The sequence below is a fragment of the Brienomyrus brachyistius genome, chromosome 16 (genome assembly GCF_023856365.1).
Source record: "Brienomyrus brachyistius isolate T26 chromosome 16, BBRACH_0.4, whole genome shotgun sequence".
NCBI lineage: Eukaryota > Metazoa > Chordata > Actinopteri > Osteoglossiformes > Mormyridae > Brienomyrus > Brienomyrus brachyistius.
Genome location: NC_064548.1, coordinates 13,649,127 through 13,675,847, shown reverse-complemented (window position 1 = coordinate 13,675,847; position 26,721 = coordinate 13,649,127). Strand labels below are relative to the sequence as shown.

The window sequence follows — 26,721 nt, the reverse complement described above, 5'->3', positions numbered from 1 at the left end:
GCCCCTCTGAGTCACTTATACTCTGCGTGCCTTCAAATTCATACACCTTTCGGAAAATTGGACACTGCATTACTATTTCCCGGGAATCCGGTCTTTATGCCTTTAGATGTTATATGTGCTGTTTTGGGGGCACAGCTTGAAATCCTTTCTTACTTTTTTGACAAAAACCAAAATTACCAGCATTTGTTTGCTCTTGATATTGAAGTGAAAATTGGTTTAATAATTGATAATCATTATAATTCACAATAAAACAACTTTTGCACATTTTTACTAACACTCTTTCTCAAAACTTATTTTTTTTCTCAAAAATTTAGCCTCTATTGTTAATAGCTTTGACAGTTTGCCTGTAGAAAGGGCTCTGGATGTGATGCAGTTTGTCTTGGCAATCAATGATGCACGTTGGTAATATTCTTTCATGTGCTGTGGTCCGGACGGCTTTTAGATCTCACAGAAATGTATAAGTGGATAAAACTGCAGGTTAATGTCCTGTCAAAATATCTCAGTTCAGTGATTCTTTGGTCATTCAGATTCAGGGGTGCTTTAATGTAGGGGTTTGCCGGACTGAAGTCCAGGGGTAACTGATACAAGGGGGCCTCAATTAACCGTGATTAATAAAATTTGAAGCTCCTCCTTCCACCTGATCAACAATTACACCATCGTAAGAAATAATAGGGGGGCCTCTGACAGCTCAAAAAGTATAAGGGCCCCCCCGACCACCTTAATGCGCTTGATGAAATATCATTCCTCATTGCTCAGAGTGCAATAAAAATAGCAAAAAGGATATCAATACGCATGACATGTAAACGTAATACATATTAAGGCATCAGATAGTCACTGACACTCTTCATGTGTGTAGATTTTTGGTCACATGGTAAGATTATGAAATGTGGCATCATTTCAAAGGCGGCAGGAACAGGAAGCCAGAGTGAGCTGAGCACCAATCATGTTCCTGCAAAAGCAAAAAAGAAACATGTAAGATGAGCACTGTGTGCAGACATAGGATACAACAGAAAGTGGCACTAGTCGCTGTGGGGTTTGTTTAATAATGCATCCCGCTTAGGTGGATGTAGGCTATTCCATATCCGCGACTCGCTCTCGGATGCTATCCGGCGTGGCCGCTCACTGGGACAGCTAGATCATTCCCTCTCGATCACTCCAAGCTTTTAATTCCACTTTCATCCTCTCCCTGCTCCAAGCCGGATGAAGGGAGCCTCCGAAGCAGAGAGGTAAGACGAACGAAGCCGCAGGTCGTGTCTGTCGTCGACGGCATGGATGATCACATGATCTCAGCCGCTGGTGTGATGGCTGACGTTACACAATCCTTCTGCGGGACACTTCCTAAGCGCATTTTCTTCAGGTGCAGTTTTTATTTTTGGAAGCCCCTTGTTTTCAGTACCTGAGCAAGTCGGGCGATGCAGGAGAAAGTTCTAGATGAGAACTTTGGACTCGGCTACAGGTTGCAGGGAGTAGCAATGGGTTCGTAGAGGAGACAGTTTGATGAACTGTGTCCCCCCCACAGCATGTTGACAAAACGGCTCGACTCCACAAAAACTGTTTCAGTCTTATGCAGTGTTTATGTTTGTCTGCAGCAAGGCGTCAATGGGAGTCAATAAGCCGTCATTCCAAAAAGATTTAAAGGAAATTTCTGATTCTTAGATACTTATAGTTTCATATGACTGTCTTTAGTGTCTCAGAAATCAGTTTGAAGCCAATGTGTTTCGGGAAAAAGTCATGCTGAACTGTTGAGCGTAATGCAGCATTAATCATGAGTGAAATATGCTTGTTCAAAGACACAGGCTCTAAGAAAATGTGCTGCTTTAAAATAAAAAGTGACAATTAAACCAGCAAGTGACATGACAGATTAAGTGTTTAGGGCATTTGCATCATTTGTTAAGGAATAACAGACTTTCCACAATCTCATCACCCTCGGGCGCTCAGATGGATGTGATAGGAGGTCTGAATTCTTGCTCTGCATTTTCCCTGATTGCCTGGGGCCTGTTCCCAAGCATCTACAAGACTATAGTGACATTGTTGGGGGGTGGGGGGGGGCTATGACTGGGATAGCCCATTTATTGTTCTATGAATCATGTGCAAAGAGTAATCATCCATTTTCCAAACCGCTTATCCTGCTGGGTTACGGTGCTTCCGGAGCCTAACATGCAAACTCCACACACATGTGACCCAGGCGGAGACCCGAACCCGGGTCCCAGAGGTGTGAGGCAACAGTGCTAACCACTGCACCACCATGCCACCCTGAGAGTAATCATGGCTTTATTATTTATATACAGTACATGTGTTGTGGAGACAGAAGAGGGTCTTCCAGCCCAAGAGGGTCTGTCTCACACAACATGTTCCCTTTTCTCTGCTTGTCTCTCGTTCACACACATTCTGTCTTTGTCCCTTCCTCACACACTCGCCCCTGCTCCCCGTCACTCTCTCTCTCTCCTTCTCTCTGTGGCCAGCTGGAGAAACGGGGGTAAAGGAAAAGATGATGAGTGTGGAGCACAGAGCCTGGCTATAGGCCCAGCTCAGGGAGGTTCGGCTCCCCCTGAAATGTCGGTGGGAGTGGAGACGAATGGCTACGTAGCCACTCTGGGCTGGCTGGGCACTGAAATCTCCCCCCCCCCGACATTCTCTCTGAGTCCTCATTTTATACGGCTCTTCCCGGGTTGAGCAGGAATTCTCATTGTTTTCATTTTCCTTTCTCAGAGGTTCACTCGAGGCTAGCCAGTCAGTACATCTGTCCGCCTGCTGCGCGAAAGGCAGCCCCACAGAAATTACGGAAAGTACAGCCTTCACCACAGCTGCTCGTACCGCTCCTCGCTCTTTTTCTCTCTCCCCGCTTCTTGAATCCTGTAGCGAGAGCAGACTTTTACCCTCTATACCTTGAGTGATGGAACTTCAGTCAGTAAATAAACCCCAGGGTGAACCGTCCCCATCTATCCCCAGACCCCAGGGTGACAATGCCAGCACCGAGGTGGCTAAAGAGGACCTAGAAGCCAACAAGAAGATAGAGAGGTTTGACATCCCGCTGGACAGTCTAAAAATGGTCTTTGAGAATTGCACAGTAAGTACCATTGAAATAGTCTATTAACCTTCATAAGTCAAGATAACATTGTTTACTGATTTTGCATTCAAAGTGATATAAAGCAATTACCCATAAAACCTGCTGTTAGCAGTGTGTTGTATATTGTAGCCGATAGTTTTAGTACGTCAGCATATTTACGTGTGCTGTAAATGTCACCTAGATCCTGATTTCTAGTCTTCATTGAGTGTGACAAATATGAGCCGAGAAATTCAGCAGTATGGTGCTACTCCACCAATCGTTTTACTGCATTCTTCTGTAGTAAAGATTGTAGTAAAGTTTAATTTGAATGTGACAGACATGGGATGCCAAGTTGGCCATGTGGAGATAAGGTTTCCTGTAATAACGCTGGAGCTGATTGCTACTCAGCGAGTGTGAGTGAAAATGTACACCAGGCCGGGGCAGGAGGGCAGGGGGTGCTTATAAATAAGGACGTACTTTGTTACCTTCAGGCCTGAGTATCGGCAAGCACGGTCGTTTTGTGTTCCCATCGGGATTCCGCGAATCCGGTCCACCTCCCAGCCATGGGTGTCAGCGTTTGTCTCTGGAAAGCGAGGGATATTTCAGCTTTACGGCCTGAACCGGATAGCCTGCCGGCCCAGAGGTGTAAAGAAGAGAGAGACTGGGATTTATTAAGGCATTAAAGAAACATTCAATAAAATGGTAAAATATCGAATGCCGCAGGAAGCCTTTCTCCAAGGTCACTTCTCCTTCCCCTTTGAAACAAAATGACAACTGCAAATTGTAGGAGATGGTGGCAGTAATTCCCAGGGCGAATGAACTGTGCATGACAGAGTACTGGCTGGGCTTTTCAGAACAGGGACTGGAGTGGGATTTAGATCCCGTTCATTAGTTCCGGTGTTAGGCTTGCAATGGGAGACTTATTCCACCTGGACTTTGCTGAAATTCAACGATCCTGCGGATTTCCCCGGATCGTGGGAAGTTTTCCTGAAGGGCCCAAAAACACGAATCAACCCTGTGGCGCTATTTCCACTCGTCAATTTTGGTGAAAAGGCACCTTGTCCCCTCTGTCGACATGCGGAGGTTCTCCATCGCCGTGTCACTCGCTGCTGGATGGACATAAAGCTTGTGTGGAGGGAACGGCTTGAGCAGATAAGGGCTTTTCTTTGGCCGGGCTAATGGATCCAGGAAGGTTGTAAAGAAATGCAGCTCAGGGTATCGCGCAGGGTCGTGTTACAGCACTCTGGCTCCATGACCGCACTCCACGCCAGCGATGGCTGCTTCTAAAAGGACGTTTTACGACGACTGTAACCGTCCACCTACTGTAACCTCTTGTGGATGGATGACTAAAACCTATTTTTAGTGTTACGCATTGAGAAAGAATTTCTAAGAGCACCATGGTTACTATGTTCGTTTATGCATGTTTGAAGACTATATAGCTAAAAATAAGTGGACACCAGCTTGACCTACATGTCGTAAGAGTATTAAGATGTCACTGGTCCACTTTGTTGATGTACTGTAATAGCCTCTACTCTTCTGGGAAGGCTTTCCGTTAGACGTTGGAACAATGCTGGTGGGATCTGTTGCCACTCAGTATTGACGTTGGGTGATCAGGTCCCTTTCTGTGAGTTCGGGTGGCCCCACCACTTTGCGCCTAAACTTACCCCCCCCAGTCTTTTCCACTTCGCAATCCCCTCACTTGCTGCTGACCAGAGCTGCTTTAGCTGGGCAGAAATTTGGCGAAATCTTGTTGCGAAGACTGCGCCGTATGATCACTACTTTATCTGGATGGCTAGCTATTCTGCGGCCAACGTTTAGACAGGGGATTCCACGCCCGAGTGCTTAAATATGAGTCAGCAGTGGGTTAGGCTTAATTAGCCAATTCCTCTAATTAAAAGGAATGTCTACATACTTTTGGATTTGTGGCAGGGGGTGTTTTATAAATGTGCTATGTTAAGAAGTATCACATACTTATAATTAAGCAGCACTCGGACTGACCTGTGATCTGTGTAATACCGTAACGTAACTGTCACTGGAACCCCGTGTGACTGTCGCCCCTCCAGCCTGTCTGTTTTCTTCTAATTGTGATTAGAAACTCGACTCTCGGAAAGGTCCCTTGGTATCAGCTGGAGTTTTTAGTTTAATTGAGTTTGATTTTTAATGTACCATAGGACTTTCATTTTAACTTTGTTTTAATTGTTTACTTAGCCTGTGTTTTCGTTATTTTATATATTTTTACTTTTGGCCAAATACAAATAAATCGATTTATATTGTTTTTTTTTCCGTGACACATTTGCTAGATTTATGAACAATGGTCTGGAAATTGTTTAATACAGTTAGAAATGTTTGTATTTTTTCCCCAAAAATGTAAATCCATTCCTTTATCTTGTCAAGGCCATATGGTACATTTTTCCAGACATTTAGATTCAACACAAACAAAAAAAAAACAAACCAATTAGCTTTGTCATCGCTTGACTGCCGCACAACAAACATACAGGCGAAAAACCACGAGATATCTGACCTCAGCATCATTATCTTCCGCCTCAGATCTCTCACTCCCCGAAGAGATTAAACAGCTGCTAAGAAAAAATGGTCTCCTTGTTTAAGCGGCTCAGCACACTGCTTACAGGTTGTATTAGTAACCTAGATACATCCTTAACCTTTACCATGTAATGGACCTGCGGTTCCTGTCACAGATCCAGGACCTTACATTCAAGCCAAGTCAGAATATGAACCAATTAAAAAGCCCATGGCTGTTAGTTTCCCTGTATGCTGTCCGAACCCTGGCCCACGAATCCCACTGGAAGGGACGTGCTTCTTGTTTTTAGCCAACCTCTGTCGGTTGACTTGATTAGGTCAGTAATTTTAAACAATGCCTGACACATGGAAGTTATGCCCTCAAATCCACACATGAGCTACCGGGTGCAGAGTCTGAAGGAATGTTCATTGGGCCTGGCAATGAAGTGATCGGCCAATCAGCATGGTCATTGCTGTTCAGCTGTTCATTATGAAGTGGATTGGAAGACGGAGGAGAGATACTGACAGGCTGTAACGCAGGATACATGATGGGAATCTGTAAACGAGAAGGCAGAGTCGGTTTGCTTGCCTCACATGTGTGGCTTGTCTGGTGCCCTTCCTGCAGATCGTTCTAGAAATGCATAGAAGATCATGTACATTTAAATTTACATATTTAGCAGATGCTTCTGTCCAACAGTGACATACAAGTGAAGCAAATAGCAGGTAACAAACGTACATGATGTCAAGGAGTCGACTAAATGTAAGTGCAGCTAGGCTGAGTTACGGGCGTAAGCGGCATTTGACGCCGGAGCTACACAGCGTCTAAGAAAGGAAGAGCCTAGTAAGACTATTCTATGGCCAGAATAGCAACATAAGAACATTTAGGAAACTTAAAGAGGCCTCAATATCACAAGATGACACAAGGCACAGGAGACATAGAAGATGTGGCGTAATAACAGGTAAAATACTAATAGCAATCATTCTTTAAAATGTGCCTCTGATTGTGGCAGAATGTCAAGAGACTGACATATAAACATTTTCCCAGGATGGCAAGAAGAAAATGAAGAAAATCTTTCAAAAATGTGTGAAATCCTTCCTCAAGTCAGGTTCTATACCTTTCTAGGAAATATGACTCGGTTTAAATAAGTTAAATAGCAAAATACAGATATTCAATTAAAATTTGCATATCTTAATTGGATATGTCAATAATTTATGAAGTCAAATCGAATTTCAGAGCTGATGTAGTTGGCATGCATACAGATCGCACCGTGGCAAACAAACGGTACAAAAACAAACGCTGAGAGTGTTAGCAGCCATCTGCCTGCATGTGTACAGTGGTGTTATGAGTCTGTGTCACAAAACTGTGGGAGATGATCCAAGTTTGTAAATTATAGGTTTATTTTCCCAAAAACCACTGCGGCCCAAACACAGGCAGTGAATCGACAGCCAGGTGTAACAAGCCAAAAACAGGATCCAAGTCACCATCCGAAAACCGTAGTCACAACATGGACTTTTGGTCATACACTGGGGCAGAGCTTCAGATTTTTGCTACTAGCCAACAGGGCAACCTCAGTAAAAATTATCGTCTGATGCTTTTTTTACTAGCTAGTGGGCTACCATCAGATTTTTGTATTCACCCTTCATCAAAATTACTCACCTCAGGCAAGTGGGCAAGCTTCATTTCCAGGAGCAGGCAACTTGGATAATGAATCCAATACCAAAAGGTGAGACAAAAGCAAAAATTATGCAAGAGTGATACAAAAGGACAGATAGTAGCGATTCAGCTGGAACATGCAACATGACACAATGAGGTAACTGAACTGAAAAGCGCTAATATAAACATCCAAATCAAATCACTTTGTCACATCACTTTACATTTGGTAGAGAACAGGTGAGTGAAACACTTGCGTACTAAGTCCTAACAGCAGTGACGAAGTAAATAAAACAAAAGTGTAACAAAACAACCAGTGCAAATAGGAAGCACACACAAACAAACAAAAAAATTATAAAAATTTATAAAATTAATTGTATGCAAAGTTCATTCATTTTCTGTAAGCACTGGACAAAGAGGTGACTATCCCAGAGGCTGCAGGCGCAAGGCAGGGAACAACCCAGGATGGGGCACCAGCCCATCACAGGGCACAAGGCAGGGAACAACCCAGGATGGGGCGCCAACCCATCACAGGGCACAAGGCAGGGAACAACCCAGGATGGGGCGCCAACCCACACATGTGGTCATAGCAGAGAAGGGAACTCTGGTCCCAGAAGTGTGAGGGAACCATATTAACCACTGCATCACCGTGCCCCCCCCCCCCCCCAGTACTGAATGAATGACAGTATAAATACAAGCAAGGATGCGGAGGATATGGATGGGAGTGAATGGATTCATTGACCAGAGGTCAACATTTTGATGGTCTGGTGGAAGAACCAGCTCTGGAGCTCATGAGTGTGTTAATGTTCTGTTGTGGTTGAATTTTGCCAGACTGGTAGAGTCTGAACTGAGATGTCACTCAATGCAGGTGTGAAGCAGTGTGATGCTCATTTCAATGTGAGAGTATCAGAAGAACCAAACTCTTAGCAGGATTTGCTAGTCCTACGCTACTGCATGACAGACGCAGAGAAAATTCTCACTAAAGGTCACACAGACAGTCAATAAAGCATTTCTCACTATAGCTGACAACTTATAGCAGTGAGGGAAAATGTCTGTTAGATGTAATCTCACATAGTTGTCCCTGAGCTCAAAATACGTTTGTGCTCAGTGTGGGTCTGGAATTATCTTCCAGGGACGCATTACAGAAAGAGATTTCACGTTAACCGGCTCGAAAATTTCACCATTTCCAGATATCATGCAGACACTACATGGAAAAGCAATGGCACACGCTGAACATCGGTCATGTATGCTAAGTGCCTCAGTTTTGTATAGGTAGAAATTCAAGAACTGAAAGGTAACAACAGCAGCCTTAACATTTAGCATTTAATACTTACGGTCAATTGTCAGTGTGCTTTTGAAACACTCTAATCTTGTAATTTGTCTAGCTCCGTGACCCCCTCCTCGTACTCTTCTGAAGTGCTCCTCAGTCTGTTTAGCAACCTAAAAGCTTATCGTAATTTGGGTGGTCCCACCTCCCCAGACACAGCCGGCAGAGCGGAGACCGGGGAAGCCATACACTACCTTTCCGCCCATTTGTTTGACAGACACTTTCCTCCAAAGTGGTTCTGAGGTCAGTGCAAATAGCCAGTGCATTAGGCAAAAACGAGCATGAACTGAAACACAGAGGTTGGCATTGGAGCGATATGCTCAAAGTGTAATTATATTTATGAGATAAAAAAGAGAAGATGGACCATAGTTTATAATGAAGACATGGCTCTCTGTTTTAATAACATTCAAAGAGTGGCATGGGGGGGTAGGACGACATATCCACCTAATATTTAATTTGGCTTCATTCATCCCCCCAATAAACAGACTGTTGTATTTAAATTATTGTCTGCCCCCCAGTCTCAAATTCTGTCTTATGCCATTGCATGCAATACAATAATGTGACTAATAGTTGAGGTCTTACAACTGGACACAGAAGTACCCCCATAATTTACAATATGTAGTGCAATGCTAAAACGGGAACAGATACTCACACATCTATACAGGCAAAGACCAACAAAAGAGAGAGCGATTAAGAGGTGTCTTGGAATGTAACTTTTCAGGCATCCGGGAGTTCAAGGCCGAAGTCATTCTCATGGAACGGCGCCTCCCAGGAGAGTGTAATTACTGGCCGACTGTGAAGACGCGGCTGTGAAGGGATTACCAGAGTCCCCATTTCTCTATCACTTGGATTAGGAGTTGAATCAGGGGAACTTGAACCGCTGCAAGCCAATCCAAATTACAAGTAGCCTGCACTCCCCAGCCTGCTATCGTCTTACTCGCGCAGCACGAGTACATCCCAGTTCTCTCGTTCAAAGAGACTCTCTCAGGATATCCAAGTTGTTGAGTCGGTTACCGCAACATCTTGCGGCCGACGATGTTCAAAGAGCAGCATTAAATATTATCGACATCAAAAGAACCGGCTCCTTATCTGCCGAAGATACGCAGTCGACGTTTTGAGTGCTGTTGTTTCAAGTTAAGGAACATGCCCCACTCTACTCCATGCTGTCGGACCTCCGACAGACGTGAGTTAAACTTGGCCTGTCCTGCCATCTGCTTTGTACTGTGAGATGTTCTACATCAGTTGTTTTATGCAGAGTTTTCATTCTTGGATACGATAATTTGCTGCTGTCTTTTTGAAGCGAAGACAGCAGAAGTGAATATGGGTCTCATCTATCCTGTCTTCTAAACAAAAAATTTTAAGTAGACAAATAGTTACATGATAATAATCATAATAATGGTAGCATTCATGTCAGATATTATTTGCAGCATGTTTAAATGACATCCTCAAAAGCAATACAGAAAACAGAAGCAATTGAATGTAATTATTGAATGCTGTGTAACTATGTGTATTTTCCCTTGCCTCTCTTTACCCATATGCATGTTCTATTTGCATACTAATGGAATCTGAATTCATCGTACAAGCTAAACCACACTTGCATGAGGATGATAAAATCCTTGATCCTAAAATAAAATGGCTCTCACATTTACTCTCAAGTTGCAAAACCAGTTGCTCTCTCTTCTCAGAGAGCTCCTCTCCTTCGACGACACACTTTATCTATGGTGCCAGTTTCCAACTACAGCATGAATGACCAGATATTTGGCTCACAGGCTGACGTAAATATTTAACTAAGTTTTGTGTTTCGCTTTGTTGTATTTTTTATGATTCTGGTCAAACTAGACCATCTGAGATAGTCTCTAGGCAAATGGAAGCGGTAGTTAACACAAACTCCATTCTTGTAAAAGGAGATGGCTTCATGAAGGCCAATCCGTCTTAATGTATTATCATTTGAAGAATTTAGATTTGTCGTATCACGATGGCTCTTGCTGTCCTTCCGTTATCATTCTGTTACCTTTCTCTGCATTTTTTGCTCAAAATTTTGAATATTTGTGCTTGTATCAGAAAATAGCAACGTTTGTACAAACGGTGGATGTGTAGTGCAGTGTAAACTGTATAGTTTCTGTCCTTGTCTTTACTATGCTTTCTGGCAGAAGTTCTTTTTGTTTTTGTAAATGTTTAATACAGTATTTTCAGTCTGAATTTTTGCATGTCAGAAAAAAAGAATTCCAGTTTATATCTTTGCTTGTCACAGGGTCTGTACCCTCAATGGTCTGCCAATTGTACCCTATAACTGTAGCTAAATGTACTTTTTTATAATGGACTCTGAGGGACATTATTGTATCTTTTGGGGTAAATTGATGTTGTTTGTACCTTGGGGATGTGCCTCAGAGTCCAGTTCTGTATGTTAAAAGGTACATTTACCTATAACTAGGGTATAAGTGGCAGACCCTTCAGGGAACAGCCCTAGTGACAAGGTACAAACTGGTACTCTTTTTTTCCAACAGGGTAGCACAGGTGAATCTCCACTATATCTGTCCAGCCAATTATGCCTGCGGCCCGCCAGCTCAAATTACAACAGACCAAGGGGACTTCAGTAATTGTCTGACCTTCCTATTGTACTCCGCAGAGTTTGGTCGGTAGAGTTTTTGGGTGGTTTTTCTTGGAATCTCATTTTCATTCCGATCAAACCAGTGAGTCCGATTTATTCAGACACAAAGATAAGTGTAAACTTCACCACTAGGTGGCACTCACATGTCTGCTCAGGACAGTAACGGTCTCCTTAAACCAGATAGCTGGTTTTAAGAAAAGATGCGAGCATGGTGTAAGTGATCCAGGAATAAAGTGGTTTTATTTTATAAATATGCCGCTGTACTCTACTCCACTTAAATGCTCTGTAACAATTTTCAGTCAGTAATTTATTTGTTTTACTTTTAATACGCCATTAAACTTTAAGTAACATTGTAAAGCAAAGCAAAATTTGGAAGAACACAAATATGCAGTTCCAGCATTTTTAAATGAAAAATGTGTAACAGAAGTGTAGTATTTTGAGTTTTTCCCAGTGGCTTCTGCTGTAAATACCTGCATTAATCTTAAATAACTCTCTAGTGTAATTATTGCACTCTTTCCATATTATTAAGTAATGCATTCCCACCTGTGTGAAGGCTATCATTGCTAGACTCCCTGATTTAGCTCTTTGGCCATTTTTAGATGTCTGTCCGTCTCTATTCCAGATATTAAGTGTCTGCTTGACTGTTCATGGCAGCAGCCAAATATACAGGCGCCTCTTCCTTGACCGAGAGACATAAACCTTGTAGCTAATTTGATTATTAGATTATTGATTATTTGATTATTGATTTGATTTTTTTTTCACAGCCATCTTAGCATAATCCTCATAGTTTATCGAGTTATCAATAGTCCAAGTTCTCATTTTGTCTGTTGTACCTGTGGTTCTCCTTTTTACTCTTTGTGCAGTCTATGTTCGGGGTCACGCGATGCTCATTGTTACATGCTACGCATACTCTGCTCACAGTTTGGGATCGTAAGGGTGGCCCAGACGCTTGGCGTGACTGTCCTGAGCAGTGAGAGGACATGAAGATTAGTTATAATTCATACAGAGGGACCAACCTTATCTTTAGCCAATGATATGTTTTGAATTGCTGAGTGGCAGGGGAGAGGCACTCTGGGGGCCAATCAGCTTTCAGCTGAGGCCAGTGCCCCTGTGGCCCCGCCCCTGTATACACCCCAGAAGCTCCTCCTGATGGAACTCAGTGGCTCCTTCCAGCATCACTAAAGACAGCTCCAGCCTTGGATTGCGGCCGGTGAGGGTTGCAGGAGAATCTCAGCTTTCTTTCATTTACAACCACACACACAAAAGATCGGCTAAGTGTCGGTTTAGATAGAGCTGCCAAACAAATGCAAATTGGCAGCAGTCTATTCAAACTGATGTGCTATTCTGAGAGATCTGAAGTACCCAAATGGGATCCAGACAGTTTTTAATCACTTCTTTTCTGAAGAATGGCTAATTATTTCATCTCTTGTGAGACTTCGTGGTACCAGCTGGTCATCATCATCATCATCTTCATCATCGGCATCAACATCAACTTGGGGGAGGGTTCTGTTTACTCAAGCTCCCCAACAGCCCCGTTAGAGTCACTCTGACAGTGTGGGGGCCGCCCACAAGGAGAAAGGGGAAGTCTTTCAGGGGCCCAGACACATGGGGGTGGGGGGGGTAGGAGCCTATGAGTGAGTAACTGTGGATGATGGTAGGTTTGGAGATGAGGCGGCTGGGTAGCCATTTAAGCCACCCGCTGGATCAAGCCTATTCCCATTTCCCTGCACAGAAAGGGGGCCGTGCATGCAGAACACGAGCCGCTGCGGACTTCAGATGAGGAAATCCCTTTATAGGGCTGTGAAACTTATGAGCGGCTTGGGAGTCTGGGTAGGAGGGACGGGGCCCTTAATCAGCTGTTGGGGATATAAAGCCGCCCTTCTCAACCTGGGCCCCATGATCCCCTGGGGGGTCTATAACCCAGCTGCGGGGGGCTCCACAATGATGTTACATAAATCGCAGAAATGCGGATATTATCATGCGGTTTATGCAGTGTGACACCCATTTGGTTGATCAGAGCTCCTTAATTTTTAGTTAATTAGATGAGTGTAATTATTGGTGGGGGATCCCTACTGCTGTTTTGTATTTATGTGGGGGTTGGGGGGGTCCCTGGTTTAAGGAAGGCTGAAAATCCCTGATATTAAATAAGCTTTCACTTTCTGTGAGAGAAAGTGGTTTGGCCTGTGGTTTGATTGTTTTTGGTTAGAGAGCGAAATGTCAATTTGTTCCATCTGTATTCCACAGGTTCCATCCTCTGGTTCTCCGACTTTCCCGCAAGGCTGGTTCTGCTTTTCCAGCATGACGTCCTCCAGTTTCCTTTAAATCAGACTTGTCCTCACCTGAAAAAACCCCACACTTCTCCCTTAGTGCCATTAGCAAATGATTTGCGAATGAGGAATGAGTGTTGGGAAACCTTATCATGATGGATGACCGACCCAGCAGCTCGAGTAAAATACCATCCACCTGCTAAAAGATGTGGCAGGGAGAACTTAACCAGAACCTGAAAATACTGACGTACGGGACGTGACATTTTAATCCCTTTGAGTAGTAATCTTTTAAAAAGTTGACTATTTAAATTTTAATGCTGTGAAATCCATCTGAGTGTGTCCAATGAGAGCTAATTAAACTGGGAACCGTCTCTCAGCTGATCCTTGGGGAGAGAAAAATGACTCTCCTCTCATGCGTAGACTCTGTAATCTCCCCAGTTCAGCAAAAGATGTCAGGGACTCAGGGAGTCAGAGTGAGGCTGACCTGCAAAGCCTCCCGCCTCATGTCAGATTGCACTGTGGACAATCAATGGATTTTGTGCCTTTTGTTTATCAACGATACATTAAAGCCTCAGAAAGCAACAGAGCCAAAGCAAAAGAGGGTCATTTTCTCTAAGTGTTATGTTCAGGGCGAAAATGACACAAGCTCCTCCCCATATTTACAGAATGGGGTTTTATGGTTTCATCCACGTATGGGAGCATTTAACAAAGTTGTCTTTTGTGTAAATGCACGATTTGCCTTTGGAATGGGGTGGGGGGGGGGGGGCTTTACTCATTTTAAAACTGAGAACTGAGTAAAAACAGTCACAGAATCTGCGCTTAGTAATAGCTTACAAATTGGAGGAAAAGGTAGAACTGAGAGCTTAATTTGGTTGTTTGGGGTAAGTTTATTTCTTGATTAATACGTTTCTTTTTCTCAAGAACTCAGTTGACAGAAAATAGGAACAATTCTGGTTGCCATGACAAATTTAAACCGACAAAGAAACCAACAATCGGGAAGTGGATTATCTTAACAGAGACAGGAGCCAGCGGGGGGGCTGGTTAAGCATTAGTGGCACGGAGGTGGCAGGCGCCCCTGGGCACGTGTCAAGGTGATTTCGCTCTGACCGCTGACCCTCCGAATGATTAACTCGGTTTACCTTAGAACGGGTTCGCAAAAACAGTCTGGGGCTGTCCACGCAGGTGGCCAACGAGAAAATGAGCTCGGCTGTCAGCAATATCCATAAACATGCCCTGCGATTGTCACCCCGCACATTTAACTCTTACATGCTCCTACTATTATTGTCACTATGAGAAATCACCTGACATGTGCCTTTGGGGTCCATTTGACTCCAGGGTAGGTGTGAGAGTTAAATGAAACTGTATGCATGCTGCGAGTATAATCTGGTCTTTATGCTGTAAAATATGAATATTGTGGGATGCTTGGTGCTAAATGTCATGAGTCTGCTGTAACTGGCTGTCCCCAATAAACTCTGGTGAGATGAAGTAGGGCATGGGTGCTCTGGGGAAGGGATGAGCTTAGGGGAGAAGCACACTGGTAATCGATTCACGCACTGGTAAGCGATTATTATCTGTTGGCAATATAAAGTGATGCTTTTTCATGAGAGACTGTAAGAGAGACTGGAAGCGACATTCTGACTCTTGCAGATTTCCTGTCAGTTTGTTTTTGCCAGGTCGGCCACCTTGGATGTTGGGTTTGCCCTCTCTCGTGGGTCTCATGTGTTTGTCTCAACGAAAGTAATCTTTTCAGCTCTCATTCACTGGCAAGCTTCTTGTCCACTGTATGTTGCGGTGTCACACAGGTCATGTGACAATGGCCGCAAAGCCTTATTTAAGACTGTCGTGTGGTCCGAAGTGTAGGTCGTCACTGGTTCGGTTCAAACGTGCTTTGCCATGGCAACCTGTTCCTTCATATCTTCTTGTCCCCAGATGCTTCATCAAGGTGCAGCTTGGCATCCAGAAAGATAACACAGTGTGACCTCTGAATTCTGTGCCTGTGCATGAGATATCTTCCCTATGACTTATTACACAGTGGGGACACATACATGACTATGAACAGAGGACTGAGAAATGTATGATGTTTGACATCAAAATCAAAAGCCTAATACAGTAAGAGCCCCTTCTGAGCACGTCAGGCAGACCTGTACATCGGTGGTATAACGCGGACAGCCGATTGCTGGTTCTAAATCACCCATAATGTTTGTCTTGCCTGCATGGACAGGCATCCCATACAGGGTGCTTGCTGGGTTGGGTCTTGGAATAGGCTCCATACTCACCATGACTCAGTATTAGACAAGCGGTTAAGGAATATGATAGCAGACAGTCTACCGATTCAGTGTTGTTGCCTCACATCAGGGTTTTTGAGCAGGGTTCAATTCCCCAATCCCCGGCTCTGTGTTTGTGTAATTTGCATACCTTCCCCACGGCATTGTGGGGTTTCCTCTAGGTCCTCCCCACAGCACAAAAACTTAAAGTAAATCGGAGTTACGAAAAACGTCTGTAGCTGCAAATGGTGTGCATGCCCTGCGTTGGGTTGGTGCCCCATCCTGGATTATTCCCTGCCTTGCACCCGTAGCTTCTGGGACAGACCTCCATGACCTTGCACAAGACAACTAGGAATGGAAAATGTAGGGATGTGTGATTTGTTGTGCTGATGCAGGAATTGGCTGTGCTGAGTGGGGGGGGGGGGGTATATCACACACATGTCAGGAGAGGGAGAGCAGGGTGTGGTGCTAAAACACGGTGATGAGCACCTCCCCAAGGTTCACGACTGCAGCGGCAGGTGAAAGGGTGCAGTGACTCGCGAGGCCCCACGGCGAAAGATGCAGAGGAGAGATACACACCTGAACCAGCCTCAGATACACAGCCTCCAACGGACCAGCACATGCAGAGAAGCAACCAACAAAGGAGAGAAAGGGGAGGGGAACTTTCCAACACAAAGAAAGTCTGCATTCTCTAAAATGATAATTAGGACAAGGAGGACGAAGGACTTTTCCAGTCATAGGAGAAGGAGATCAGAGCCAGCTATGGAGATACGAAGACATGATATATCATTAGAACACTGTCCTTCTCAGAGTTCAACATCCTCCCTCTACCTGGAAGTTCGTTTAAACATTTTCTGTCCTGCACAAGGCGCTATCAATGGCTCTCTCGAATAAAGCTGCTTAGTTGGCAGAGACACTTATCAATTATTCAGAGGGAAGGTTACCGTGGTGACATTAAGAAGAGCAGGGTTTTGACAAATATGTCCTTGTGATGCGGCGTTTTGTGCCAATTTCCTCTGCAAACGTTCCATTTCTTGCTGTATTTTTTCCCCCTTCCTGTTAACTTATCAGCGCAGCAACGCTTCCTCAAATTCAAAACCTCAGCTCGGTGTTCTACGGCGAAAGCTACGTGAAACCCGATAATGATCGCCTGGCTGTGCTGTGGCCCTGGGAGCGATCGCTCAAGGTCTTTGTTCGCCGATCGAAGGTGTCTGGAGAGAAACCTGCAATCTAAGCGGGGGGGTGGGGTGGGGGGGGGCTTGCGAGAGGTGTCTCCCCAGGTCTACACATTCAAATCTCTACCTGAGGCTCATCGCACCAAGCTGGAGAGGAAAGATAGAGCTGGTCACACAAATCCCTTCATAATCGCAGGGGAGCTAAAGTGTCTGGATCAGCGGGAGCGCGTCTCAATCTAGACATATCTCTACTCAGAATTTCCTGTTGCGTCATGCATGTGAAATGCCTCGTGACTTTCCCTTTGAATCTGCTCTTCAAGCAGGGACTCTATCCGCAGTGCCCCAAACAGCATGAGTATCCCACCTGTGTGAGCATCTGATTGTATCCAATAATGAGTGTGTGAAAATAGCTCAGTCTCAAAAGACACGACCAGGCTGCTCTGAAATTTATCCATAAGCGCAATATGTTCCACATTTATGGTTTAAGACCTCAGTTAAGCCAAAATAAGTTTGGTTATAAAATGAATGACACTGTAACTTAACTTTAACTTGGCATATTTGCTTTTGTTCTGTTAGATGCCAATCACACACTGTTACCGAGAAGGTGTTGATATGAAAGTTAAGTCTACAGAAAACAGCAGTCGATAATATTGTTTTGAAGGAAATATAAGATAATGCTGCATTTAGAGGTATAGCTAAACCTAAGGTGATGTAGGTCATCACAAACGTACTAAAAGTAGCTAGGTAGCGTAGGGAGTACTTCTCTTTTCATGGTATTACTACAGATTATGGTAACTGGGCAAACTGAGCTAATATGCTAATGCTAATATAGATTTAGCTAGAAGCCTGAGGAACCCAAACTGGGAGGCCTGAGGGGGCTGAGAGGGGAGAAAGACTCATCCTGGCAGAATGGCAGAGTCCTGATTTGTATTTAAATGAGGCTTTTTGGGTAAAGCTACATGAAAGAGTAATTTGCTGAAACGATCTCTCTCCAGCCTCCATGTTATTAGACTCTGTCGAAGAAACTGGGCCTACGGGGGGTGGGGGGCGGTGGAGGTATGCTTGGCCCTCTCCAAGACTGGGCAAATGCCAACTATTAACAGATTTTCTTTGATTATCGTAAATAGGAATGAATTAATCGGTGCTGTATTTGCTATCTGTAAAGGTTCTTTTGGAATTTGTTAGTTTTCAAACATCCCACATTTTTTAAGACACACACACATGGGTGAGAGTGAAGCTTGGGGTCTGAAGCTGGGGGCAGCCATTCTTCTGGGGCCCCTGGACCATTTGTTCGGGGGTAAAGGACCTTGTGGAGATGTGGCTGCTTCCATAACCATGGGATTTGAACTGGCAACCTTCCAGTCACAGTTAATTAAAGCAGAGGCATCAGGTCACTGAACCTTGATGTGCGTGTTTCTTCCAGGCGTCTGACAAACCCCCACCCCCCGCACCCCCAATAATCCCTGACACCACACTGCAAAACATGGTTGAGTGGTAAGATGCTCCCTGATTGAAAAAGTGGAAGGTTTGCGGATGACCAAGAGGGCCAATCCGGGAAGATAAAACTGACACTTCTTCTTTTGGGTTCTCAGAAGTTCTCACACACGAGACAGAAGTTTTGCAAACACGCCGCCATCCAGTGGCTATACTCGCTACTCATTATGGATCTTAGGAGTTCCTCCATTAAGCTGAACATTTTGCATTTTTGAAAGCATAAATGGCTCTGGTGTGCCTGAAATTGCGAATGGTAATATCACTGACTTGGCAGATAGTTCACTTCCTTCTTTGCTCATTGCACTTACGGTCACCTCTGTTTGTACAGTAAGGTCACAGTTGGCTTGTTATTGAGCTGTCACGCTAAACGTCCTGAGAATTCAGCCTCGCAGTGTGCCACAACGTCCACTGCTGTGTACCGCCACCTCATCGCGGCCTTTGCGTGCCCCCATCGGGGGCAAGTTGAGTGCTTGTGAGGGGGAAGGGGTCGACATGAAGAATTTCCTTGCTCGGGAAATTCCCAAGAATGTCCTACAATAACTGCGAACTCCTTCTCTGATCACCAGGAAGTAGGAGCTGACAGAATAGCGCACAGCCCAACACCCAGGAGATCCACTGCGGGGCCAACGAGCAACACGTCCTTAGAACAGAAAAGGACCTCCTCTAATCCCAGCCAGGGATCCAGTCAAGGTGAGGATCTCTCATTTCCTAATGTATTAACTGATTGGGAAACACTTTCCTGAGATGTTTCTTGTGAAGCTGGACAAATGCTGGTAGAATAAGAACATGTGTTGCTCCCTAGTATTTTCCTTAAATGACCTGATGTTAAATTTCATCCAAAGGTCGGTAACTGCATTTCTGGTCAATGGAAAACCCACAGCTACAAGCCAAGTCATTTTGTGTTGTTGGTTTTAGCAGGACTATCACCTTGTATTTCTGTGAACATGAAAGTGTGTCAGCAACAGAAGCCTTCATTCACTGGCAATGTTTTGATTAAAAATGAATGATAGCACATTTCCATTCCAATGTCTTGTCCTCAATATTCATGCGCTGTATACAGCATTTTCCGGCTTTAAGTCTAGAACACAGCACAGGTCCCTTTATATAATGTTTGCGCTTCCTTTCTGCTGGTCAGCCTTGACATAGTAAATGTTTTTTTTCTTGCTGTTGTAGTTTACAGAGTAAAGAAAAAAGGTGAATGTATTTCTATGTATAAAGCTGTGATCGAGCGTGTATGCGCCGTGTGATTGTGACGGATGAGGCTGCTGACCTTCAGGTGTGACAGTGAGCTCTGTGGGTAGCTGGTTGATGATCTGCGGTCCTGTAAGGGAGAGCGCCTGCCCCTACCAGCTTGTGTTTACTCAGCTGAGGGGGCGTGTGTACGGCTAACACTAACACAGCGGATAGATGCCGTTCTCGTTCCACTGTTAGCAGGTCGTCACCCCCTCTGCTACGTTTTAATGTGAAGCTACGGTGAAACCTTCAAGGCGCCTTTTCTTGACCGCGGTGGAAGTGATGGCTGGTTTGTGGTGCTGCCGTAGTCCTGTGGAAAATCCACTTCTTTGTTTGAGAAAATTATGAGTCTTGAAGAAGGCTTTGCAGATGAGTGGCACACAGTTATCAAGCGAGAGCTTTAGTCGCTCAAGTATTTGCGGAGACAGTCCGAGAAATGAAGGCTTCAGATGTCTGACATATAGATCATCACTATACTTAAAGTGATTCTGCCTTTTTGCAAGCTCTCCTGAAGCCAATAGTTACCTGCTGGCTCTCACTCTGAGTGTAACCCAACCCCTCCCATACACACATCTGCTGTACCATACACACATACAGTACCTCCTCAACAGCCCCTGCTGAAAAAACCACAAAATATTTCTAAACTTGTTATAGTATTTATGGCTGACGTTGGTTCTGTTGCTGAGTGAAACTGAGGGGAGGGTTTTCCAATGTATTATACAGAGACGGATTATGGGTTGTGTGGGCCCCTGGGCAAAACGTTCGCGAGGGCCCCCCCCCCCAGGGCCCCCCCACCACCACCAGCACCACCACCACAACCACCACAATTCAAGGGCCCTTGGCAGCCAAACGCCCTCCCTATAGGGTCAGGGGCCCTTGTAGGCAGAGGATCAAAGAATGTAGGCCCTCTAAAATAGACAAACGAAAATACATTGTTGATAAGCATTGCAAATTGTTTTGGGCTAGGGGCCCCACGGGCCCCCTGCACCCCAAGGGCCCTTGGGCAGCGGCCCCGCTGGCCCGGTCCGTAATCCGTCCCTGGTATTATAACAGTGTTTTTTTTGTGAACTGTATCCTCTTTCAGCACGTCAAATAAAGTTGGGGCCTCTGTATAAGTTCTTGCTAATTATACCTCAATCCCATGACCCACGAGTGTCTTGTGAGTCATAAAATTGGTGGTGCGATGCCTGTGAAGTTCTTCCACCTGTTTCGGCGTCTGAATGCCGTATCTGCAACTTGTGCTTCACCTGAATGTTTGGGAACCTGCAGCAACATCTAAATGCCATTCGCACAGGGACAGGGGCCAGAGCCGAACAGCACCGTCCCCTGGAAAATGAAATAAATTTGCTAAATTCGTTAGAACCAAAAGTCTTGGAGATGAAGCTCCTGAGTTCTGGCATGGGAAAGAGTCGCAGACCGGCAGATGGTCTTATCTGTGAGGCCAGGTTTTGGAGAAGCCGATTTAAGTCCCAGTCCAGGAATTCTGTGTTCAGTTCCTGTAAAATTATCAGCTGCGTGCAGGTTTGCAGCCTTTAGATAATCAGTATTTGTTCCAGATGCTGTTAAAAAAAGAGAAGCACAGTGACATTAACTGTGCAGAATTGTGTTCCTGCTAAAGGAGCATAGGGACTCACTGTGGGCACTTCTTGCAAACCAGAGATGAGATTCTTGACTAAAAAGACCCCGAAAGCGAAGTTTTACATGTCAGGGAACCATTAGCACTAACGATTTAACAACATATAACGGTACACACACGTTAACAAGAAACATATCCAATCCAATTAATTTTCACTATCAAACCAGAATCATTAGTACAGAAAATTATGTGTATCATTTTCTCTTATGCACACTTTGCTTGCAAAATTAATGAAGAACAAACACCGTTGCTGTTTCTCACAACGGATAATTTTTTTATGCATGCAGACTTATGCATAAGCAAATGAAACATTTTATATTTACACAGGCAAATAAAACGCTTTCAGGGAACAGCACTGTTTTCTGGGAAAATGTTTATTTGCCATAAGATTGCATCATGTCTTCGGATACCGGTTCATCAAAAATACATTAAGGTCCTGAGACGTTATGAGTGATCTGCTGTAAGGGAGGAGAGCCGGCTTTAGTCAAAAGATATTTTAATATGCGGATTAACTTGGTTTGGGCGGCGCGGTGAGGCGGTGATTAGCACTGTCTTCTTATTCCCCAGGGTGGGGGAGATGCCCCCCCTCCCTTGCATGCACTCCCCATGCTTCTGGGTTTCTTGCAGGTATTTCAGTTTCCACTCACAGTCCAAACATGAGCACTTAGGTGAATTGTTGTCCCTAATGGGCCAGTAACATGAAAGGGGGGAAAAGTCAGGATCATTCCTTTCATGGGGCCCAAAATCTCTACCGGTGCCCCGTCATGTTAGACTGGTAAACCATCCAGGTTGGACACTGCTTTGTAGCCTGTTATTTCCGGGATGTATTCCGACTTGCCTAGGAACTGGTAATGGGAAGCATTGGATGAATTGATGGATGGATGGATGGATGGATGGATGGATGGATAGATAGATAGATGATAATAAGTATTCTTACATAGTTAAATTCATGTGAGAACTCCCATTTAGCATTCGCATGATCTGCCTGTTTTTAAATTATTCTTCTATAACACAGAGGCAGAGACATGGATCTCCTAGTTTATACCCCTCTCTCTTAACAAAAGCTTTATAAGCACGTCGTCCCTGGAGATGCAAGGCTCCTGAAAATATCTGTCAACATTAATAACAGTAATAAGCGTCGCTCCCGTGCTTCTGCCTGTTTGTAATGCCTGACAGAGAATAATTAATGCGGCTGGTACATGGTAGGAATGCCTCAAACTGAACACGCGGATATCACGGCCAATCTGAATGAGCCTCACAATTCGTACCGTCTTTATTTAGTGTCACATTCGATGCGGCGCGAGAGCATGACGCCTGAAAATGAATTCCTCACATTCACAGTAGGGTAATAGACATGGTCATTTTATTTTGTTATTTCTCTGCAGATCAAGGGCGTAAATTAAACAAAACCAGCTAATACAACCCCCTGGACTCCCCTAAATGGGTGGAGTTCTTAGCCACGCCCCCCCCCCCCCCCCCCCCCAAAGTTACGCCTTTACTGAAGATATCTCTGATTACTCTGAGAAAAAAATAACAGATATTACACTAAATGTAGGTTGACTAAGTCCCAGTGTTAACATTGGTGTGACATGCCGCACTAAAATGTACATTTCAGGTTTGCAAAATTGTGTTTGACGAGTCTGTATCCCCTTGTGCCTTGATGGGTGGGGGTTCTGCGGCATTCGGAGGGGGTTTCTGAGGGACGACGGGCCACAACTTCAGTCATCCCCACGGCTGATGTAATTGCAGCCTCAGCTGGGCCTTAAATGCCCCGGACTGACGATATGGACATTTGGGCACGTGCCCAGGGGATCCTCATCCTCAGAGAGCACCATGCAGAGCAACCCCCCATAAACTCCCCCCTCCCCCACCTCTTTCAGACAGGACATCATGCACAGGGTCAGTTAGTGTGCTGCTAGTTAGTTTTAATGTTAGTTGGTTAGCGCAAATCAATATCAACAGGCGTTAGCAACTTAGCGGGTGGGCAAAAAGAAAACACAAAAAAAGGACAGGAGTGAAGAAATACGCTTACCATGCAAAATGTGACGCTCAGATGTTCTACCAACTAAGCCACATCTACTGTAGGTTAGGGGGGGTGGGTCAGGAGCCCTTAATAACCCTAATCTGGCCTTCAGCCCATGTGGGGAGACCACAAGTTCGCGATCTCTAAATCCAAGGGTCAGTTTCCTTCCCCGTCTATGACTTTGGTGGGTGGCTGTTCTGGCATTACCTCACACTGTGGCATGCGCTCGGTCGTATGCAGAGGCCCATGACCATTTGATGGAAGGGATTCTTTGCATTTCTCTCGGAGAGAGAGACCCATGTCTGAATTAGCTTCTTCATATGGCCTGCATTAATTACCTCTCCGTTGTGTAGTAGAATTCATAGGATATTTAGCATGTAAATTAAACTTATTTCTACAGCTTTAACATTACAAGAATGTATTAATACAGAAGGCCAGTTAAATTTTTATGCTCTTTTATCCTAGTTGTAAAATTGTATTTGCTACACGACATCAGAATGAGAGTTTTTTTCCTATCAGAGGAAGCGTACATGTGCACGATTACTTGAGACTTTATAAACCATGCTGCATCTGAACCAGATGATTATGATGCAATAATGGGAGAAGTTCCTCTTATTTTCTTTTAAGAAGAAAAGCAGCACGGAGCCTGTGGTGCGTGAGTGCGGCGTGGGCTGCTGGTGGCTCAGTAAACGCCCACCGTCTGCACGACAAATGCCCCTCAGGTTCCTTCATCGCTCCGTATAATTAAGCCCAGAGCACAAGCACATGACCTCGAGGAACTTTGTAATGACTTCTTGATATTACATTCATCTATCGCTGGCTGTGCAATGTTACATTCCTTCGACTCAATGCAGTCTTTTTTTGAAAATTAAATGTGTGGAAATGAATATATACTAAAAATTTATGGCCTCGCTCTCTCTCAAATGATGCCTCGGAGTTGAAATGTCACTTGTCAGTGTTGATAGATATTTGATGTGGAAAGAGCCGGTCGTGCTCAGAAGTCACACTAGGCAGAAGAACTTCTATTTACAGTTAATTGGCAGATGACAGTTGGATGAGGAAGTACTGTACAGTGGCCGTCAATGAGGAAGCAAGTGACTTAAAAATTAAGGGCACAACGACTTCACCTGCTAAAAAAAACCTCTCAGGGTCCAAGACTTTGCGAGGGGGGGTCTAAAATAAAACCAGCTGTCACTGAGGTCCTCCAGCACAGAGGAGGTCTCAGGTCACTGTAGCTGGTCTCCGCCACGTGCAGGAAGAGAGACGCCCTGCAGGCAGGGGATTTGAAAGCTTTTCCTTTGGGGGATCTTATTCTCGGACAGCACTGGTGAAAGCCAGAGCTCAGTAGGTAAGACTGCAGTCTGTCACCTCTGATTTCCATCTTGCTACTTGCTGCTCTCGCTCACCTGCCTGGACACCGATGATTTAGGAAGCATGGTGACGTTTTGGATCAACAATTGCGGCGAATAATTTGTGCCAATGCAGATGAGAGTAAATGGTGCGATATAACAATTTGCGTAAAAAAAACTTAAGTGTAAGTAGGAGATAATCCATTAATAGTTTGTGGTTCATTTATGGCAGCTGGCACAACATGATCGTTAAGTAACGAGAATGTGGACAATTTTCATTCTGAAATTATGAGGTGAACTGAGAATTTTTATGAAGACAATTGATGTTCTTTGAATGAAGTGCAAAAAATATTACTATCAGAATACACATCCATGCTTGAGCTTATTCCAGGCAGTGTGGAGCACAAGGCAGGAGACAAAAATTAAGATGATGCTGCAAGTACTTCATGATTTATTTGACTGTCATTAAACGGTTCACTAAGTACTTCGCGATAAGTGAACCAAAACTAATTTTGACCTCATGCTCTAAATGCATGATAGCTGTTCTTGTCCAAACAATTGAATGTCATGAATTATCTGTTTTGGACAGATGCTCTACATTAAGAAATATGTTTATGCTTTATTTAAACTCACGACTGCCATTGATAAATCAACCAAGAAGTTCGGTTAGAATGGTTGCAGTATGAACCAGGCTAACCTGTTGCAGTATGAACCAGGCTAGCTCTGTATTCCAAAGACCAAAGCAGTTTAATAAATTTCTATAACGGCAAACCGGTTTAGCCTGAATCTAAACTTGATGGCTGAGCAGACGTCCCAGTGGCAGAAATAAAAAGAATCAAGTTACTGTACAGAAGCAGGCGTGCAGATGGCAGTGTTTTGCATAACGTGTTTGATGTTTGGCGCCTCTGTTTCTCAACAGTCATGCAAGTGGGAGGGACTTTTAGCCCAGGCTAAATCAACCCCGAATTTCAGAGAAATCTTTATTTACTTTTTAGGCGGAATTATCACCGGGTTGCTTAACTTTTTGGTTACACAAGCTACTGACCCTTGACTTGATGTATTTCAGTCCGTTGTCTATTTTTTTCATCTCATCTCTCAGCATGAGGAAGGGCGGTTTTAGTGATGATGCTTCATTTCTCTCTCAGCATACTGTATGGTCCAGCACTTGAAGATACACTAAATTACATGATAATTCATATATATTTTTCTTTCTTCTAAAGAACCCATAACTGTACCTTCCAAGGCATGAGTCTGGCCAGTATCTGCTGGACAGAGTGGCTGAAAACCGCAGCTATTTAAGGAGTTTGCTGAGCTGGGCAGTTCCCTCGCTCCTGGGGGGCTGATAGATTTGCACATGTTCACCATAGCTAAGAATCTAAAACTGGTGAGCAAAATGAACGCATTACGTGGCACGAAAGGAAGCAGCTACTGTCGGAAATGTACCAAAAGTGCATGGCGGTGGGGGTTGCAGGAAATGCATCGCTTTACCGCATCCAAGGACACGTTGACGTGTAAAACTGCAGCGGGGACGTGCTTGGAAAGCTGTGGGGAAAACGAAATTATCGGAAAGGATTAACTCAATGTCTTCATTTTTCCAACTTGCCTGAAATGGGATTTAAGCAATTTCTTTAAAAAATAAATCACCCTTTATTTAAAAAAAAACACTTTATTGGTCCCAGTCTTTGCTGTAGCTTCATGGAAATATATTCCTGGCAGGCTACAGGGGATTCGGTGGGGTAATCCAGCATTGGGGTGCGAAGACATTGAAGGAAATATCTTTGCATAAGCTTACCTCACTACCTACCCATATAAATTAATGCTGTCATATGAGGTCCAATTAATGAATTCACAGCAGAAAACGTGGTGACTGTCTTTTTTACTGGCCTGTTGCTGGGAGGTACAAGTTTCTTCCTGCATGTGCAGTCAGTGAAAATGAAAAGCTCTGTCCCCAAGGTTAACCGCTGCCAGAAAGTGTACATATTTACACAGTGAATGGCGTAATGTTCACGTATGTAGGGAGGTCTTAAATTCCTTCAAAGATGTCGTGAATCACGTAACATCTTTTTAAGTTTTTGGCACATTTTTAATGTTCAGCTTGAATTACGCAGTATGTGGGTATTAATTCATGTCA

At 44.3% G+C, this 26,721-nt stretch overlaps 1 protein-coding gene across 5 annotated transcripts in view; it reads left to right on the top strand.

Annotated features, from left to right (window-relative positions):
- Window positions 1-2,580: 2,580 nt before the first annotated feature.
- LOC125709620 (xin actin-binding repeat-containing protein 2-like) overlaps window positions 2,581-26,721 on the top strand; it is a 46,207-nt gene continuing 22,066 nt past the window's right edge. Inside the window, exons 1-2 of one of the 5 annotated variants that reach the window (XM_048978244.1) lie at window positions 2,581-3,067; window positions 18,916-19,039. In XM_048978244.1, the coding sequence (XP_048834201.1) occupies window positions 2,894-3,067; window positions 18,916-19,039 (298 nt within the window). In that variant the 5' untranslated portion in view covers window positions 2,581-2,893. Of the gene's footprint in view, window positions 3,068-9,499; window positions 9,725-18,915; window positions 19,040-24,340; window positions 24,590-26,721 lie in introns of those variants that run through there. The other 4 variants (XM_048978243.1, XM_048978247.1, XM_048978245.1 and 1 more) reach the window with 4 other exon arrangements.